At 35.3% G+C, this 17368-nt stretch overlaps 3 protein-coding genes across 3 annotated transcripts; all 3 read left to right on the forward strand.

Annotated features, from left to right (window-relative positions):
• Window positions 1-16: 16 nt before the first annotated feature.
• On the forward strand, window positions 17-598 carry LOC129810052 (uncharacterized). Its single transcript, XM_055860289.1, has 2 exons — window positions 17-250; window positions 328-598. The coding sequence occupies exons 1-2, from the start codon at window positions 123-125 to the stop codon at window positions 491-493; spliced, it is 294 nt and encodes a 97-aa protein (XP_055716264.1). The 5' UTR covers window positions 17-122; the 3' UTR covers window positions 494-598.
• On the forward strand, window positions 501-6506 carry LOC129810049 (structure-specific endonuclease subunit SLX4). Its single transcript, XM_055860285.1, has 3 exons — window positions 501-560; window positions 624-3210; window positions 6269-6506. Exons 1-3 carry the CDS (start codon window positions 505-507, stop codon window positions 6410-6412), a joined length of 2787 nt encoding a protein of 928 aa, XP_055716260.1. The 5' UTR covers window positions 501-504; the 3' UTR covers window positions 6413-6506.
• Window positions 6507-7048: 542 nt separating this feature from the next.
• On the forward strand, window positions 7049-17299 carry LOC129810051 (putative glycerol kinase 5). Its single transcript, XM_055860288.1, has 4 exons — window positions 7049-7665; window positions 10398-11090; window positions 16405-16749; window positions 16810-17299. Exons 1-4 carry the CDS (start codon window positions 7558-7560, stop codon window positions 17257-17259), a joined length of 1596 nt encoding a protein of 531 aa, XP_055716263.1. The 5' UTR covers window positions 7049-7557; the 3' UTR covers window positions 17260-17299.
• The last annotated feature ends 69 nt before the right edge of the window (window positions 17300-17368 follow it).

Consider the following 17368-nt stretch of genomic DNA (forward strand, 5'->3'; position numbering starts at 1 on the left):
TCCACCTAGCGGATTTTTGCAGAACTTCAACTCGTCGAAAAAATGGTGAATTTCCGTTGACATTTTTGTGGGGGATTATTGCGAAATTTTGAAAAATTGCAATTTCCTGGGCCAAAAAATAAATGGATCCGAGGATTGATAACTCCAAGTGGAAGCCTCGTCGTACCCGTGGAACTCCATCCTACAGATATCGTCACTATTTTGCTCTAAGTGTTCTTGCCGTGGCCGTTTCCACCGGCTTGTACGGAATGTAAGGTTATATTTTTGATTTTTGAACAATCCTGCCAGGATAATCACAGTAATCCTTCCCGGAAAATTCCCTTTCAGTCTCAGTCCTCGCTTCACAAAATACTATCACATCATTGAACCAAAGTTCAGGAATACCCAGGAAGAAATTGACAGGAAAAATCTCATGGGTTTCCTGCCGCAAAAATCAAAGGAGGAAATTGAAGATTTTATGGAGCAGCAGAAGAAGATTCTTTCTGAAAAATAATTCTAGGGATAATGGAGAAGAAGCGTGACAAGTTCGCCAAGTTGCGCTCCAAAAAATGTAGCAAAATGTAAGAAAAGACTAAATATAAACTTGTTGATTTTGTAATCTGGATTTTTTTTCTTTGTTCCAGTGATGCTCCACAGATTACTAATTTTTTCACTCCCAAGATTATTTCTTCTGCAAGTGGGGCAATTGGGAGTCAGGTTCTAAGTCAGGGGAGTCAGAAGAGTGAGAAAGATGAAGCTGAAGATGATGTAATTGAAATTGATGAATCTTCCAAAAGTTCGAGTGGCAGTCAAAATAAACCGCAAGTTCCGGAAGCTGGATGTTCCAAGAACAAGGGAAAGAAGCGTGGGAAGATGTTTGATAGGAGAGGTCCAAGAGCCAAGTCAAAAAAGCTAGAAGATGATCAGTTTCTCAATGAATTATTGATTCATCAAAGCATGGCTGAAAATATCAATCCGGATGATTTACAGCTAGCTCTTGCTCTCTCCAGATCCATTACAGATACCCACGGGGAGTGTTCAACAGCCCTAAGTGAAGATTACTGCGCAAGTCCTTCCCAGTCATCGAAATCATCGGTAAAATTCACGCTGGAGGAATACGGATTCAAATCCAGTGCAACGTACAATAAAAAAGTGATGAACTTCCTGGGAATGGAGAAAGAACTGAGAGGATTTAGGAAAATGTCTTTGCTGCTTCATAGAAATCCCAAGAAGCAAGATCGTCTCTTCAGAGACAGGATCAATGATCTTCTGGACAAGTCAATTCACGAGCGGGAATTCGTCCGGAAACCAAGATCTTCGTACAATTTTTTAGTAGTCAGTGAAGATCTTATGCAGTGGCAGAACAAGGGAGATGGAATCATGACTATGAACAGCAATCCTGATCCCACTTCTGAGATATATTCACTCTATTACAGTGGAAATCTCGTGGAGCCGTCTTACACAAAGATTGACGCTCTGCTGAGGAACTGGGATGAGATTCCAGGGAGAGAAATATCTCCAGACCGAGCTCGGAGGATGCAGGAGTCATCTAGGATGGAAGTAGATGATCCAGAGATTGCAAGGGAGAACATTCCTGAAGAAATTGAAAGAGAAGAAGATATTTTTGGAGAAGATCTTTCTGCAGAGGAAAAAGGAAGCCTTCCTGGAGAGCTAGAAAGAAAAGATCTTCCTAAAGAGGAGAAAGAAAACCCTTCCGGGGAGCTGAAAGGAAAAGATCTGCCTGAAGAGGTTGATGGTGAAAATCTTCTTGAAGAAGAGCACGATCTTCGTCGTCTTCGTGAAAAAGATCTTCCTGGAGAGGAAAAAGATCTTCCTGGAGAGCCAGAAAGCGAAGATCTTCCTGAAGAGGAGAAAGAAAACCCTCCTGGGGAGCTGAAAGGAAAAGATCTGTCTGAAAAGGTTGATGATGAAGATCTTCAAGAAGAGCACGATCTTCGTCGTCTTCGTGAAAAAGATCTTCCTGAAGAGGAAAAAGATCTTCCTGACGAGCAAGAAGGACAAGATCTCCCTAAAAAATTAATAGAAAACCTTCCAGGAGAGCTAGAAGGAACAGATCTCCCTGAAGCGAATGAAAACGAAAATCTTCCTCAAGAAATACAAGGAAAAAATCTGTCAAAATCTGTCTCATTTCCAACTCCCAGAAGATCAACAACTCCTGACATCTTGGAGAGTGATGAGAGTACTCTGCAGATTGCAAATCCTGAGAATGATTCCATAGAAATATCCAGTGATGAGGAAATGGCTAGTGAAAAAGACACCCCTCAGAAAACCTTACTTTCCCCGGAAAACAATTCAACAAAAGAAAATTCATCTTCAAGCGCTTCCAGCCTGCATAAAACCAACTCAAAGAGCTTCCTGGACGTCGACAATTGCATGCTGCAGGAATCTGTTATAGTGATTGAAAGTGACGATGAGCAGGAGATCAATCAGAGCATCAATAAAATATTGGATGATCATCAGGAAACTAAGCATCTTGCGAAGAAATCAATTTCCGATGGCTTCATTTTCTGCCAGAATGGAAGTTTCAGTGAAATCCATCAGCAACCAGATGAACCAGAAGTCCCTCCGGAAAACAACATCCCACTCTCCCTGCAAAGCAATATCAGTTCCCTTCTGACAGATGAAATAATCCAGGATACTCCTCCAAATGATCCTCCTGTGGACAAAAACGAACTGACTTTTGTCACAGAGTCTCTAAGAAACGAGGATATCTCAGTGGTCAAGAGGAGAGCAGTTACACCTCCTCCAAACTACAATGCAATGACCAATGAAGAAATCCAGCAGGAACTCAGGAAGTACGGCTTGAAAGCCATCAAAGGACGAAAGGCCAGAATACTCTTGGAGCACATTTACAATCAACTGCATCCTTTCATTCAGATCGAGGACCCAATGTTCCAATTGAAGTCCAAATATGGCCTAATCGATGCCAACACAGAGCAACAGGAAGTGCCAGGAAAAGAAATTGTCCCAGAGAATTTTGATATGGTCTGCAGAGATGATTTTCTCGGGGATATTGAGGCAAAAAAGTGCATCCTTCCATGTCCTCCGAGAAAGAAAATCCCAACTTGCGCACTTCCCCTTCACATTGCCTTCTACAACTTCTTGCAGTGCAACAGGGATATTCATGAGAAGATCCTGCAGTATCAGCCAGTATCTTTAGAACTCATCAATGCGCATTTCAAAGGAATAGGGATCAAATACGAGAATAATGTAAGTAACTTATTTGAGAGATTTTGGATGATAAACCCATTTAGCTGAGACCCTTAATTGAGATCCTGCAAAAAATATCCTAGATTTGGACATCCTTATAGTTTGTAATCATCCACAAGAATCGGATTTTTATCGATTCTAAATAGTGCAAAAAAAAATTTTCCATGGGTACCCAGAGTCCCAAAGGAGACGAAAGAGTTAAGCAGTCTTTAGACTGGAGGTTTAGCCCAGTTCCCAACGGCCTCAAAATCCTAAATATCAATCAATTTTATTGCTCTTTCAGAATGTAATAGGTCATTGTCCTTAATAATCCAATACTAAGTCAAATTTTTCAAAAAAATCTTGATTGTTTAAAAATTAGACCAGTTAAGCCATATGGCTAAGTCTTAGGTCTGAAGCCCGTATTACGTTTAGGATCTTACCATGGACAGAACGGAACAATCGTGAAAGAATTTTAAAAGAGCTTAGTTTTTTTTTAATTGAATATTTAAATTGAAAAATAATTAAGGAAAATTATTAGTGCTCGAACTGAAGATTCGACATTTGGTCAATCTGCACTGATTTATAATTGATTTAGATTAGACAGAAAAAATATAAAATAGACCGAGGTAGAAATTCTATATAACGGTTTAACGTTTGACGGTTTGACCCATTTGATGACCCTTTGACCTTGAAAAACGGTGTTTCTTTTAATGAAATTGGGTCAATGGCATATATGGACATAATTTCCGCCTGGACTACCTCCTTCAAAGCAGATTTAAAAAATCGTCAAAGAGATGCAAAAGTCATTTTAAAGCTATAGGGGAGGGCGGGACAGTTATATAGGCATGTTTGACTTTGTAATAATAATAAGTGGGAAATGTAATATTTTTAAATAGAAATTATTACATACTGCTTTTGAGCTAGTGCTCTTGAAAGCAAAAGTTTGACAACAGATACAGTTTTTCAAAGAATTCAATGTTTGTGTAATAGCTACCACCGCCGTCTTAGAATCAGTAAACAACCTCCAGAGGAAAATGATGGAAAACTCTTTCTCAGGTTGTATGACCATCTTGCTTCTTGGGAAGGAATATTTTTATGATAATGTTGATGTTGATCTATATGAAGCATATGTTTGCATTCGGGTCCCTGTTAAAATCCCGAAAGCCAAAATTCCGAAAGCCAAAATCTCGAAAGCCAAAATTCCGAATTGGTCAAAATCCCGAAAGACAAAATCCCGAATTCTTAAAAAAAAATTCTTTTCTGTGTCTTGGGAAATTAATCTAAACATTATCCTCCATATAATTTTATTTCTTTCAGAATTTTGAACATCCGGGATTTTGGGTTTCAGAATATTGGCCCTGTCGGGATATTTCCTTTCAGGATTTTGGCGTTCGGGATTTTGGCCCTTTTGGGATTTTGGCGTTCGGGATTTTAGCTTGCGGGATTTTAGCCCTTTTGGGATTTCGATATTTCGGAATTTTGGCTTTCAGGATTTTGACTTTTGGGATTGTGGCCCTTTCGGGATTTTGGCGTTCGGAATTTTGGCTTTCGAAATTTAGGTTCTTTCGGCATTTTGGCTTTCAGGATTTTGCCGTTCGGGATTTTGGCTTTCGGGATTTTAGCCCTTTCGGGATATTGGCGTTCAGGATTTTCGGGATTCAGGATTTTCTGTAAAAAGTTTGAAAAAGAAACCAATTTTGAGACCGAAAGAATAGAATAGACTTATTCAAATATTTTGGAAAATAAATGAACGCGAATTTTGATTTCATGAAATTTTACCGACATAAAAGATGTGTTGCAGGCATTAGGACTTCGACAGATCTTTTAAATCAGAAAATTTCATGAAATTAAAATTCATATCCTTTTCTTTCTCAAAAATGGATTAAATTATTGAATTGTTTTGAAGTTCAAAAGAAGAAGAAGTGTGACAGAAATATGCAAAACTTCTCAAACAGAACGGGATGTAAAATTTTCTTTCATTTAATTTTCTCGATCTTAAAGGTGTGCTGGAGCCATTTCTGACCAAATTTGATTTTTTACTGACCATTTTTAATTGTTTCTTGGCTAATTTAAATTTTTTACTTTCCAATTTTGCTTATTTACTGACCAATAATCTTTCCAAATTTAATTTTATTTTGGTAATTTGTGTTTTACCTTTAAAAGCATAAGCAATAAATTATTTTTTCGGTCTTGGCTCCGCCACACCTCAGGAAAAATTCATAAAGTCAAAATTCACTTCTCTTTCCTTTTTAGAAGTTTAGCATATGTCTGTCCTATTCTTTCGCACTCTTCTTCTTATTTTGAACATCAAACCAAATTAAATTTAGTTCAATTTTATGCAAATCGTTTGAGAAAGAAAGGGACGCGAATATTAATTTAATGAAATTTTACCGATCTAAAAGGTGTGTCAGAGTCATTAATGCATAAAAGTAGTGAAATTTTTCTTAACAAAAGGAAAATTAGGTCATCTTGCTTGATATTTATCATGATTTAAAGTGATTTATAATCAATTTTGAGTTATAGTGATCAAAGTAAAATTTTTTTTGCCTAGAATGCTAAATTATATTTATATTTCGAATTTTTTACTGGACAAACTGTTGACTAAAATGTTTAAGTTCAAGCCTTGGTAGCGATAAAATTTGATTTGCTTTTTGTTGACCAAATTTGATTTTTTACCACTTGTTCTAGAGCAAAACAACTGTCAAAAAATACTAATTGTATAAATGCCCATTTACATTTTTTCACAGAATTTAATAAATTGATCAAATCTATTTTTTTTACTTGAAAAAAAAAATAAATAAAATCGTAATTAATATTGCCCCACCATCCCGTATTTAAATTATAGTATACTTTTTGAAAAAAGAGATTGTTCCTACATCCAAATTTTTAATGACCTTCGCATCGTTCTTAATGTTTTTGCCAATAAACTTTATGCAAACTTTTTAATATTCAGCAAGGTGATTCAGTGACTTCTTCCCAAGTTGTTCAAATAAATTTGATTCAGTGACCTATCTCAATGTTCCGGCAACATTAACGTGATATTTTGGTAATTTTAGCGTTTTTGACTGATTTTCAGGATTTAATTGAATTTCTGGACAAGACATGCATCACGTTCCAAGGCCCAAACAGCGGGAGTCGCACCACGAGGAAGCAACCGTCATCGCCCAAGAAGACTCTCACGAAATCAAATTCGTCCAAAGAATGTGGTGAATATTACTGACACTTGTTATCAGTGACGTCATTATGATTGCAAAATCTCTGGGGCTTTTTAGAATTAAATGGGAATAAAAACAAATTAGAGAGTGTTAGCAAATTATCCAGCGAATTCTATTCTCTCTGTCTCACGCTCATTAATATTGATGAATGCTGAGGGAGTTCAATACACTCAGTCCCGGCATTAAGTCCTTCGGGATTATGCACCTGACGGAATTATGCACACACAATTATGCAAATTTGCCTACCATCGGGAGTCAATTTATGAAATCATTTTTGAAATACGCCTGAATGCATACTATGGTGCGACGCGGGAAATTTGAAAACATTTTGCTACTTTTTCAGAACAAAATTTTAATTTCTTTTTTTAAAGTATTTTTTTTTTATTATTCTAACCATTTATTGAAGAACTCTGGCCATGTACTGTTTGTTAATGCATTTATATTGTTGAATTAGTTGAAACATTTGAATCTTTTGTTTGAACTACTTTTATCGACTTTTAATCTGCGCGAAATTCGTTCAACGGTAAATTTATTCAAAAGAAAGCCCCTGTAGGTATGCAAATTTTCTCGATGCATAATGCCATTTCGCGCGTTTTTTTCGGTCCCGAAAATGTGCATAATGCCGGGATCTAGTGTAATGTACAAAACAGTCTGGCAGCATTGAGAATTTTACGCTACATCCAATTTACTCAGCCAGTTAAATGAATGGGTGATATGTTGGTGTTTTCCTTGTAGCTGTGTGTACTTATTGTTCTTTCCTCAGTTGCGCCTAAGATTCGCTGAGTGAATGTTGTGTTTTATTTATTTTTTTTAAATAATAAGCAAGAAACATTAATTTTTATTTTAGTGCTGCAAGCTTTCAAGAGACAAAGTGAAATGTCGTTTTATCGTTCTCTCTCTTGAGTATTTTTTTTTTTTGAAAAAAATTCTTTCGCGTGGTTCAAAGGTTCCCATTTGTGTGATAATGACTGTGAGTGAAAGATAAAACGTAATCAGTGTTTTGGAACAAGAGACAAGAGAGTGTTATACGAGAAGAGTACTTTACAGTCTGATTAGTAAAATGAATTCAAGACTGTGCATCAAACACGAAGGGAGTTGAAGAATTTAATTATAATTTGTTCAGTGAGTCTACAAGACACAATCAAGGACAATGGGCGAAAAAGAAAAATTCATTGGGGCCCTAGATATCGGAACTACGACCCTGAGATGTATGATCTTCAATCATTCTCTCCAAATCTGCGGCATGGCCAGTGAGCAGGTATATTTTTGTTGTTAAAATTTTGAATTCTTTCCAAGGGGTAACTCATAATATAAAAATAATTACACATGATTTCTGTTTCTAGAAACACGAAAAACAAGGATACTTTTCGTAGTTTATGTTTCTGCGTGTTGAAAAATCTAAGTAATTTTAACATGTTTTTAAAATTCTTAATTTATTTTCAATTTAGAATCGTTTCTACGGTTTCTGCATTTCTTAAAATGTTTCAGCGTTCTAAGATTTCTTTATAATGGTTTTCGTGCTTTTAGAAATATTTCCGGATTTCTTTGATCTGCATTTAGTATTGAGAGAAACGTTTCCATGTCTTTTCAACGCGTTGTCACGTTTCTAGAAACATTTTCGGGCTTCTAAAATGTACCAGCGTTTCTAGAGTTGAATAATATTTTCGTGTTTCAAAGATTTTTATCGTTTTCATGCTTTTAAATGCACTGTCACCTTTCCAGAAACATTGTCAGGTTTCTAAAAATAAATCAATATTTCTAGAATTATTACCGTTTTTCCAGAAACGTTTTCTGTTATAGCATCTACACACTAGTAGAAATTTCTTTAAAAAATGCCTTTTTAAAGAAAATTTCCCCTATCCTTGTAGGCAAAAACGTAAGAATTTTTTTTTTAAAGACAATTTTGGCTAAAATTTGCTTCTAGTGTGTAGATACCATTAGGAATGAATGTTTCTAGAAATGTTTTCATGTTCCTCAAAATGTATCAATATTTCTAGAACTACTACACTGTTTCCAGGGATGTTGTCATGTTTTTAGAGTTATTATTGCGCTTCTGGAAACGTTGTCATACTTCTAGAAATGAATCCATTTTTTCTATAAACCTTTTTGTGTTTATAGAAATACATCACTGGCACTGTTTCTAGAATTATTAACGTGTTTCCACCAGAAACGTTGTCTTTTTTCTAGGAATGGATCAATGTTTCTTGAAATGTTATCATGAAAGTGGTTGAACAGACTTCTGTTCGCTTGGTACGTAATCCCAAGAAATTTTGTGTTTGTGCACAGAGAGGGACAATCAGAACAAGTGAATCCCAACCCACAATTTAACCCAAATAGAGACAGGAAAAAATTCCTGCCTCTACCCAGGCTTGAACTGGGGGCCTTTCGCAATCTAGGCGGTACCTGAGAAATGGTATCAGGCTCATAGTGAGTCGAAAACGAGTTGGAATGCATATGGCAATTGATTGAGATCAGTGGCAAAGACAACCAGAGCCAGTGCCCCCATAGCTCAGTTGGTAGAGAATTCGCCTAGATTGCGAAAGCCTGGGTGGAGGCAGGAATTTTTTCCTGTCTCTATTTGGGTTAAATTGTGGGTTGGGAATCACTTGAAATGTTATCATTATCCTAGAAATGTATCAATATTTCTAGAATTATTACAGTATTTCAAGAAACTTTGTAATGCTTATAGAATTATTATCTAGTTTCTAGAAACCATTCTATACTTTGACTACGTTAATGTGTTTGTTTCTTTTTTTTTAATGAATTTTCATGTTTTATAAATATTTCAATGCTCCAATTTACATTTTTTTGGAGAATTGTCCGTGTTTTAACTGCTCGAACTCCAAAAAGATCAGTTTTTTTTAATGCGTTTCAAAATTTCTAGAAATATCCTAGCGTTTCAATAATTGTTAAAGGAATATCTGTCATGTTCCTGGAAATAGATAAATGTTTCTAGAATTATTACCAAGTTTCTAGTAACATTGCCGTGTTTCTAGAAATATATCAACATTTCTAGAATTATTACCTTCTTTCTAAAAGTCTTTCTGTATACCTTGACTGCGTTACCACGCTTCTAAAATGAATTTCCCCGCTTGAAATGAATATAAATATTTCAGCGTTATAGTTTACGCACGTTTACGTATTTTTGGAGAAGCGTTCGTGTTTTTTAATGAGTTTTGACATTTATAAATGTTGTAGTAATTCAATTAACGTTTTTGCGTTTCTAGAAATATTTTTATATTTTTATATGCGTGTCCTGCGTGTCTGTATTTTCATAAAGCGTTTCTGTATTTCTAGAACTGTTTCAACGTTTTGATGTTTCTTAAATAAGTTCTTCTGTTTCTTGTATGCATTTCACCGTTTTTAGAAACAGAATTGTTTTTGCGTTTCTAGCAATAATTTTCGTGATTTTGATTATGTGTCCGTATTTTTAAAAACCTTTCTGTGTTTCTTGAATTCGCCACTGTGTTTCTAAAATTGTTTCCGCGCCCCTTTAATTCATAACCGTGATTTTTAAAAGCACTTCCGTCATTTCCGTGTTTCTTAAATTAGGTCTACTCCTTGGATCTATTTCACCGTTTCTATAATAGTATTTGTGTTTCTAGAAACGTTTCTGTGATCCTAAAAACATTTCTTGCAAACGTTACCATGTTTCTAAAAACATTTTCTGATATCTTATATCTATTATAGCCTTTCTGGAATTATTTATGTGTTTCTAGAAATTCTTACATATTGTTTGAACGCGGTTCTCTGTTTTTTGAATGTCTTTCTTTCCTAGAAAACTTTTTTCATCTTTTAAATGTTTCCGTGCCTTTTGAATCCGTCTTTGTGATTTCTTTAATGTGTTCTTTGTGTTTCTATAGGCTTTTGGCCACTGTTTCTAGCCGCGTCCGTGTTTATAGAAACACGGAAGGGTATATTTTTCTACAATGAGTTACCCCTTGATTTTTCCGCTCAAAGCTTAATTTTGATTTGCTAATTGATCTCTAGGTTCAACTAATTTATCCCAAAGTTGGATATATCGAAATAGAACCAAATGGCTTCTGGACAAGTATAGTCAATGTGATAAAAAATGCCCTGGATGGCGCTAAAGTGGCTCCAGAACAACTTGAGTGTTTGGGAATAACCACTCAGCGAAGTACTTTTATCACATGGGACAGAGAAACTGGCAAATACTTCCACAATTTTATCGTGTGGAATGATTTGAGGGCTAAAGAATTGGTGAAAAAATGGAATGAGAATATTCTCTTAAAATCCTTCCAGAACATCACAAGATTTTTATATTTAATCACGAGGAATAAACGCTTCCTGGCAGGCAGTGTAATGAAGTTCATGAACAGCCAGGTGACTGTACGCTTAGCCTGGATGATTCGCCACAATGATGATTTGCGGAAGGCCATCCAAAATAAAAGTGCATTGTTCGGCACCATTGATACGTGGCTGCTGCACAAATTCCAGCAAGGTCTCAATGGTGCAAATAAACAGTCAATTGATCACATTACGGATGTCACCAATGCCTCTGCCACTGGACTCTATGACCCCTTTCAGCTCAATTGGGCTGAATGGTCATTCTCCCTGTATGGCATTTCTGCTGACATGATGCCCAGAGTCGTGGACAATTCCCATGACTTTGGCGTGATAGACAAGTCAGTTTTTGGGAGTGAAATCAAAATTGGATGCTCGGTAAGTTCGCAATAAAAAAAATCCAAAAATAACCTTGAGAGAGAAACTTTTTATTTTATTTGCAAAATTTTAATGCTTTTGCGCCGGCACATTTGGAGATTGAGAGATAAAAAGTGCAGAATGATGTCCTTGAATGTGAGAAATGGCTCTTACGAAGCTTCCGGGTAATATTCATATCTGCACATGGCAAAATGTTAGGTCAATTAAAATGAAAAGATTGTCGGAAATGCTTTTGGCCATCCCAAAAATGAAATGATATATAATTATATTGTTCTTTTGACCCTCAATTGGCACTCAAAAAAAATAATCTGCAATTTTTGGGTCAATTTTATACTAAAAGCAAGTAGGGGAAAGCTCGCTACTTTCGAACAACTCAAAGCTTTTCTCTATGTTCCTAATGGATTTGACCGATTTGAACAATGACCCTTTCCAGGAAATTTGTAGCATCGAACTAGCTATTAAAATAAAATATTATAATGGGTCAAACTTATTAAAAACATATTGAAAAGAATAAATTGTTCGAAGCTTCGTCCGAAGGCAATGCGCTTTCCCCTTTCAGAGTACAATGAGAAGGCATTTAATCGATTTAGGAACGAACATAAAAGTAATGTAAAACGGAAAGCATTTTTTCAGTTAATAAAAAATTAAATTTGGCCAATAAAGCATTATTCACATGAAATTTTATATTAATACAATTAATTTCTCATTAAATATTTTAGTCCTTATGCTTTCTCTGATTGGTCAGAGTTAGAGCTTTATGAAAATCAAAGCTTTTAGGTTTAACTCTTTCGTCTCTTTTGGGACTCTGAGTACCCAAAGCAGCATATGAATATTCAGTGAAAAACAGTGTTTTTTAATTATTCAGAACTGAGAAAAATTCAATTCTTTTGATAATAAATAATAATTTGATAATAAAAATGCACAAGAATAGGATTTTTATCAGTTCTGAATAATTAAAAAACACTGTTTTTCACAGAACATTCATATGCTGCTTTGGGTACTCAGAGTCCCAAAAGAGACGAAAGAGTTAACCAATCAGAGAAATCGACGAAAGTAGGGGAAAGTGCTCTCCCTTCGAACGTTCATGCCAGAATGCATTGAATAATGTAAATTTTCTTTTATTTTCCCTAAAAGACTTACATATTTCTATTAAATATTAGCTAACTTATCATCAATTATTGACAATTACGTGATAATTATTTGTAAATCCCTTAGAAAAACTTAAAGAAATTTACATTATTCGAAGGCATGAACGTTCGAAAGGAGAATACTTTCCCCCAAATGGCTTTTGACAATACGATTGGCATTTTACATTTTTTTTTGTTGAAAATTTGCACTTAATATTTATAAAATGATGTTCTTGAACCTGTTATAGAACCTACAAAAACTTTTTAAAACACGAATTATACAAATAAGATCATCAAAACTACTCTGAATAAAAGTTTTGTGAAATCTGCGGTCAACTGGTTCTTGTTAACGTTGCTAACAATTTGTCAAATAGATGTTTTTTCTCGCCAAAAAAAAATGTGTTAAATTGGTGAACAACATGTTTACAAAATTTTAACGAGATTTGTCTACTTAATAAAACTTTTTTTTCAGATTAGGGGCGATAAACCGATTAATTAAGGCAGACTTTAGATGTTTTGTTATTAGTACTTAAATGCCCGATAGAAACAAATCACGTAACATACCTAATAAAATTCAGATTTCTGAGATTCTGAACAAAAAACAAAATTTTCTTCTTATCTACGTTTTATCTTTTATACAAAAAAAAAAAGAAATTGGTGTAAAGTACTGCTAGTAAAGCTGGTTAGGAAGACAAAGCAAAGAAAATCAGTTAATGATATATTTTTAGGTCATTTGATTTTTGCTCCATAATGGCTCTAGCGAACTTTTTAGATCAGGAAAATTCCATGAAATCAAAATTCACATCCCTTTCTTTCTCATACGTTTTGTATATGTCTATCTTATTCTTTCGCACTCCAAATTTGATTGAACTAAATTTAAATTGGTCTGATGTTGAAATGAAGAAAAAGACTCCGAAAGAGAGAGACAGGCATATGCAAAACGTGTGAGAAACAAAGGGATGTGAATTTCGACTGAATGAAATTCTCCTGATCCAAAAAGGTGTGCCGGAGCCATAATAAACAACTTGATATTTTTGTTTTAGTGGCTTTGGTACAACTTTTAGATCAGGAAAATTTCATGAAATCAAAATTCTTATCCTTTTCTGTCTTAAAACCTTTGTATATACCTATCCTACTCTTTCGCACTCTTCTTCTTCTTTCAAACATCACACCAAATTCAATTTAGTTCAATCCAATTTTGAGTGCGAAAGAGCAGGTTAGACATTATGCAAAACGATATGGAGAAAGAAGAAAGAGGTGGGAATTTCGATTTCATAAAATTTATATAGGTGTGTAGGAGACAAGGACGTACCGAAGAGAGAGCAAAGAGGTGCCGTTACCCCCTCCCCCGTACACGATTTATAAAAAAAGTAAAACACCAAAAAATAATTTAAGAACGCTAATATTTAGCTCATCTTAAAGCATTTTAACCCAAAAAGTGCCTTTACTGATCTGAAATGTCTTTTGTAGATTCTTATGAGCTTTTCAAAGAGTTAAAATTCATTTGATTTGGATTGAAAATGGATTTACAGTAGACTCTCTCTCACTCGGGCATATGGGGAAAAATGTTATCATCCAAATTATCGAGAGATTTGGACATCAAAATCATTGTAAATTCCACAAAAAGCCCTCAAATATAAAGAATCATAATAAAACAAGAGGAACTACAGTGAATTTGAACAAATTTGCTTTAAAATCAAACGTGAAAATTGTCAACAAAATTTTGCGCCCGATTGAAAAAGAGCCGATTGAGCGAGAGTCTACTGTATGGTGATTTTTTTAAAGAAAGTAGCACAAAGTCTAAATGTTAAAAAACGATGGATCTTTGGAACAACTTTGGGCAAGCTTTTGATAAACTTTTCTGAAAGAAAGCTACAATGTTGTCTTAGAAGAGCTTTAAGGGAATCTCTCAAGCTCTCCACATTTGCCACAGAATAATCAAAATCGCTCATTAAATTTCTTGGCGAATTTTTTGATATATCTGGCGAGAGAAAGACTTTTGTTGGGTTGGCCTGTTAACTACTTTATTACTCTTAGGTGGCCGGGGAGGAACAGAGAGCGAGCTTATGACGAGCTCGCATAGGACTAATTGTGAGCAGTGCCTCAAGAAGGGCGACACTATAAACTTGTTATAAAAAACATTTTTGAAAGAAATTTATAAGTTCTTGAATTGTAAGCACTGAGTGAGAGAAATTTGAAAAAAGTTAAAATAACATTCCGGAAATGTTAATTTTACCCTGCAGTATTGATCCAAAAATCGGTGTAAATATTACCCTTTTTAGGTGTATCAGGGTTTAAAGTTACCCTTTATCATGTTATTTTTACCCTTAAAATTTAAAAATTAAAATTTTTTAAATTTTAGGTTTTTTTTTTTAAATTAAATTTTAAATGAAAAAAACCTTAAAAATTAAAATTAAGATTAAAAAATGTTGATATATTTTTACACCTAAAAAGTGTTAAAGTTATAAGGAAAAAAAGTTAATCGTACCCCTGTTTTTTTCTCAGTGAGGGAATTATAAAGCATTTTCAATTCTATTTTTTGAATTATTTTTCGGCATTTTTTTTAAAGAAAAATCTTGTTGGCAAAGCTTAATCGCAATTTTCTTCAAGAAAAGCTAGAACAGTTCTGAAGTGGATCTTTGTGTCCAAAATATCTAATGATTTGTCGATCTGTTTTCATGATTGGCTGATCAGCTTCAATCAGTCTCCATGATCGTCTGATCGTGGCGATCAGTCTTCGTGATTGGTTCATCGCGCTAAATTTTTTCCATAATTGTCGGATCGGTTTTAATCAGTCTCTATCTCTATGATCGTCTGATCGTGCTGATCAGTCCCCATGATCGACTCATCGCGCCGATCTGTTTCCATGATTGGCTGATCAGCTCGTCGTGCCGATCAGATCAGTCTACTTGAGCGAATCATTGCGACGATCAATCTTCATGATTGGCTGGTCGGCTCCGAGCGGTCTCTATGATCGTCTTATCGCACTGATCTGTTTCCATATTTGGCTGATCAACGCATCGATCTTAATGATCGGCTCAGATTCTATTCTATCGACTCATTGCGCCGATCAGATTCTATTATTGGCTGATCAGCTCCAATCAGTTTCCAGGATAGTCTGATCGCGTTTATCAAATCAGTTTCCATGATTGGCTAATTAGCTCCGATTAGTCTCCATGATCGATTCCTCGCAGCGATCAATCTTCATGATTTGGTCATCGCGTAAATTAGTTTCCATTAGTTCCCATGCTCGACTTATCGCGCCGATCCGTTTCCATGATTGGCTGATCAGCTAAAATCAGTGGCTGTAATCTGTTTGTCTTTAAGTAGATCACTGCATGAATTTTCTTAACGATTTATGCACTCAGAAAAAGAGGCTACGATTAACTTTTTTTCCTCATAACTTTAACACTTTTTAGGTGTAAAAATATATCAACATTTTTTAATGTTAATTTTACACCTTTTGAGGGTAAAATCAACATGAAAAAGGGTAACTTTAACCCATAATACACCTAAAAAGGGTAATATTTACACCGATTTCGGATCGATACTGCAGGGTAAAATTAACATTTCAGGAATGTTATTTTGACTTTTTCGGATTTCTCTCAGTGTTTTTGCAATGCATTTTTGCAGGAAAATAAAAATTATTGATAAAAATATCTCAAAATCGAAGGATTATTGCTCTCTCGGGTATCAGCAGGGTATTGGCCAAAGGAAAAAGAGTTTCTTAATATTTAGGGGTTTACTTAATATTTGGGGTTTTTCTATTTATTGATAAAGAAGTGGACTTGGCCTGAAAAAATAAGTTTAAATTTACCTAAAGCATAAATATTTTTCACATTAAAAAATTAAAGAGAAAATCGCATTAATTTTTCGCATTAATGCTATAAATCAATTTATATCAAATTTTGCAGGCCAAGTCTACCTTTTTATCAACAAATAGATCAAATTTTGAATATAAAATGATTCAAACACACAAATTACACATTTGGACTCTCACCAGCGACAATTAATGTGAATCACATTAAAATTTTAATATGCAAGTGTGATAACACAGTTACGACATTCTACAACTTTTCTGTTTCAATTTAAAATTCTGAATTGAATAATAATAATATTTTTAGGATTTTTAGTATATATTCAAGAATTGACTTACCTTTATTCCTACTCTTAATGATCATTCCCAGATTGCTGATCAATCAGCTTCCATGTGGGGCTCCTGTTGTTTCCAGAAAGGCGACGTCAAGGTGACTTTGGGCACTGGAAGCTTTATGAATTTAAATACAGGAAGTCTGTGCAATGCATCGATCTATGGATTGTATCCTCTTGTGGCTTGGAGAGTCTTCAATCAGGAAACAAACTCCAGGGAAGTAGTTTACTGCGTTGAGGGACAAAGCAGTGACACGGGCTCCTTGATTCGTTGGGGCATTGACTTTGGACTGTTCACTGATCCATCCTGCTCCTCAGAAATGGCTTATTCTGTGGATGATTCCGAAGAGATCTTCTTCATTCCGGCTTTTAGTGGACTCGGGGTGGGTGGAATATTTTATTACAAGTTGTAAATGTTTGATGATTGAAGATGTTTTCTCCAGGCTCCAATGAACGATGCCAAAGCTGCTACTGGAGTCATTGGTATTCGTCCTACTACGACAAAATCCCACATCGTGAGAGCCCTGTTGGAGAGTATTGCGTATCGTGTGGCTCAATTGTACATTTGCACTATGGAAGAGACTGATTTCAAGTTCTCCATCATCCGTGTTGATGGAGGCGTGTCCAGGAATGACTTTGTCTGCCAACTTCTGGCCAATTTGACTGGTTTGGAGGTAGAGAGGGCAGATAATGCTGAGCTCTCTGTGCTAGGAACGGCCTTTCTTGCAGGATTGAATGTTGGAGTCTTCAAGAAACGGGAGGAATTGGTCAGGAAGAGGATTGTTGAAAGGGTATTCCATCCACAACCTGATCACTTTGAGAGGGCTAAAAGTAAATTTCAAAGGTGGCAGGATGCAGTGGAACGCTTTAGGGATTGGTATGATGAGAGCTAGGGGATCAAAGTGAATAAAATTATTTTTTTGAAAAATCTAAGAATCCAAAGTTAGTTTTTATTTAACGACCGTTGGAAATTCAAAATTTCATAATCTCGTCGAAAGACTT

This window comes from Phlebotomus papatasi, chromosome 1 (genome assembly GCF_024763615.1).
Source record: "Phlebotomus papatasi isolate M1 chromosome 1, Ppap_2.1, whole genome shotgun sequence".
NCBI lineage: Eukaryota > Metazoa > Arthropoda > Insecta > Diptera > Psychodidae > Phlebotomus > Phlebotomus papatasi.

What these genes read in the sequence shown, in the direction of transcription:
- LOC129810052 (XM_055860289.1), top strand. Translation starts at nt 123, where the DNA reads ATGGATCCGAGGATTGATAACTCCAAGTGGAAGCCTCGTCGTACCCGT. An exon ending in TCCACCGGCTTGTACGGAAT is followed by an intron (nt 251 to 327) that starts GTAAGGTTATAT and finishes ATTCCCTTTCAG; the next exon opens with TCTCAGTCCTCGCTTCACAA.
- LOC129810049 (XM_055860285.1), top strand. Translation starts at nt 505, where the DNA reads ATGGAGAAGAAGCGTGACAAGTTCGCCAAGTTGCGCTCCAAAAAATGT. An exon ending in TCCAAAAAATGTAGCAAAAT is followed by an intron (nt 561 to 623) that starts GTAAGAAAAGAC and finishes TCTTTGTTCCAG; the next exon opens with TGATGCTCCACAGATTACTA. An exon ending in GGATCAAATACGAGAATAAT is followed by an intron (nt 3,211 to 6,268) that starts GTAAGTAACTTA and finishes ACTGATTTTCAG; the next exon opens with GATTTAATTGAATTTCTGGA.
- LOC129810051 (XM_055860288.1), top strand. Translation starts at nt 7,558, where the DNA reads ATGGGCGAAAAAGAAAAATTCATTGGGGCCCTAGATATCGGAACTACG. An exon ending in GCGGCATGGCCAGTGAGCAG is followed by an intron (nt 7,666 to 10,397) that starts GTATATTTTTGT and finishes ATTGATCTCTAG; the next exon opens with GTTCAACTAATTTATCCCAA. An exon ending in CGGCTTTTAGTGGACTCGGG is followed by an intron (nt 16,750 to 16,809) that starts GTGGGTGGAATA and finishes TGTTTTCTCCAG; the next exon opens with GCTCCAATGAACGATGCCAA.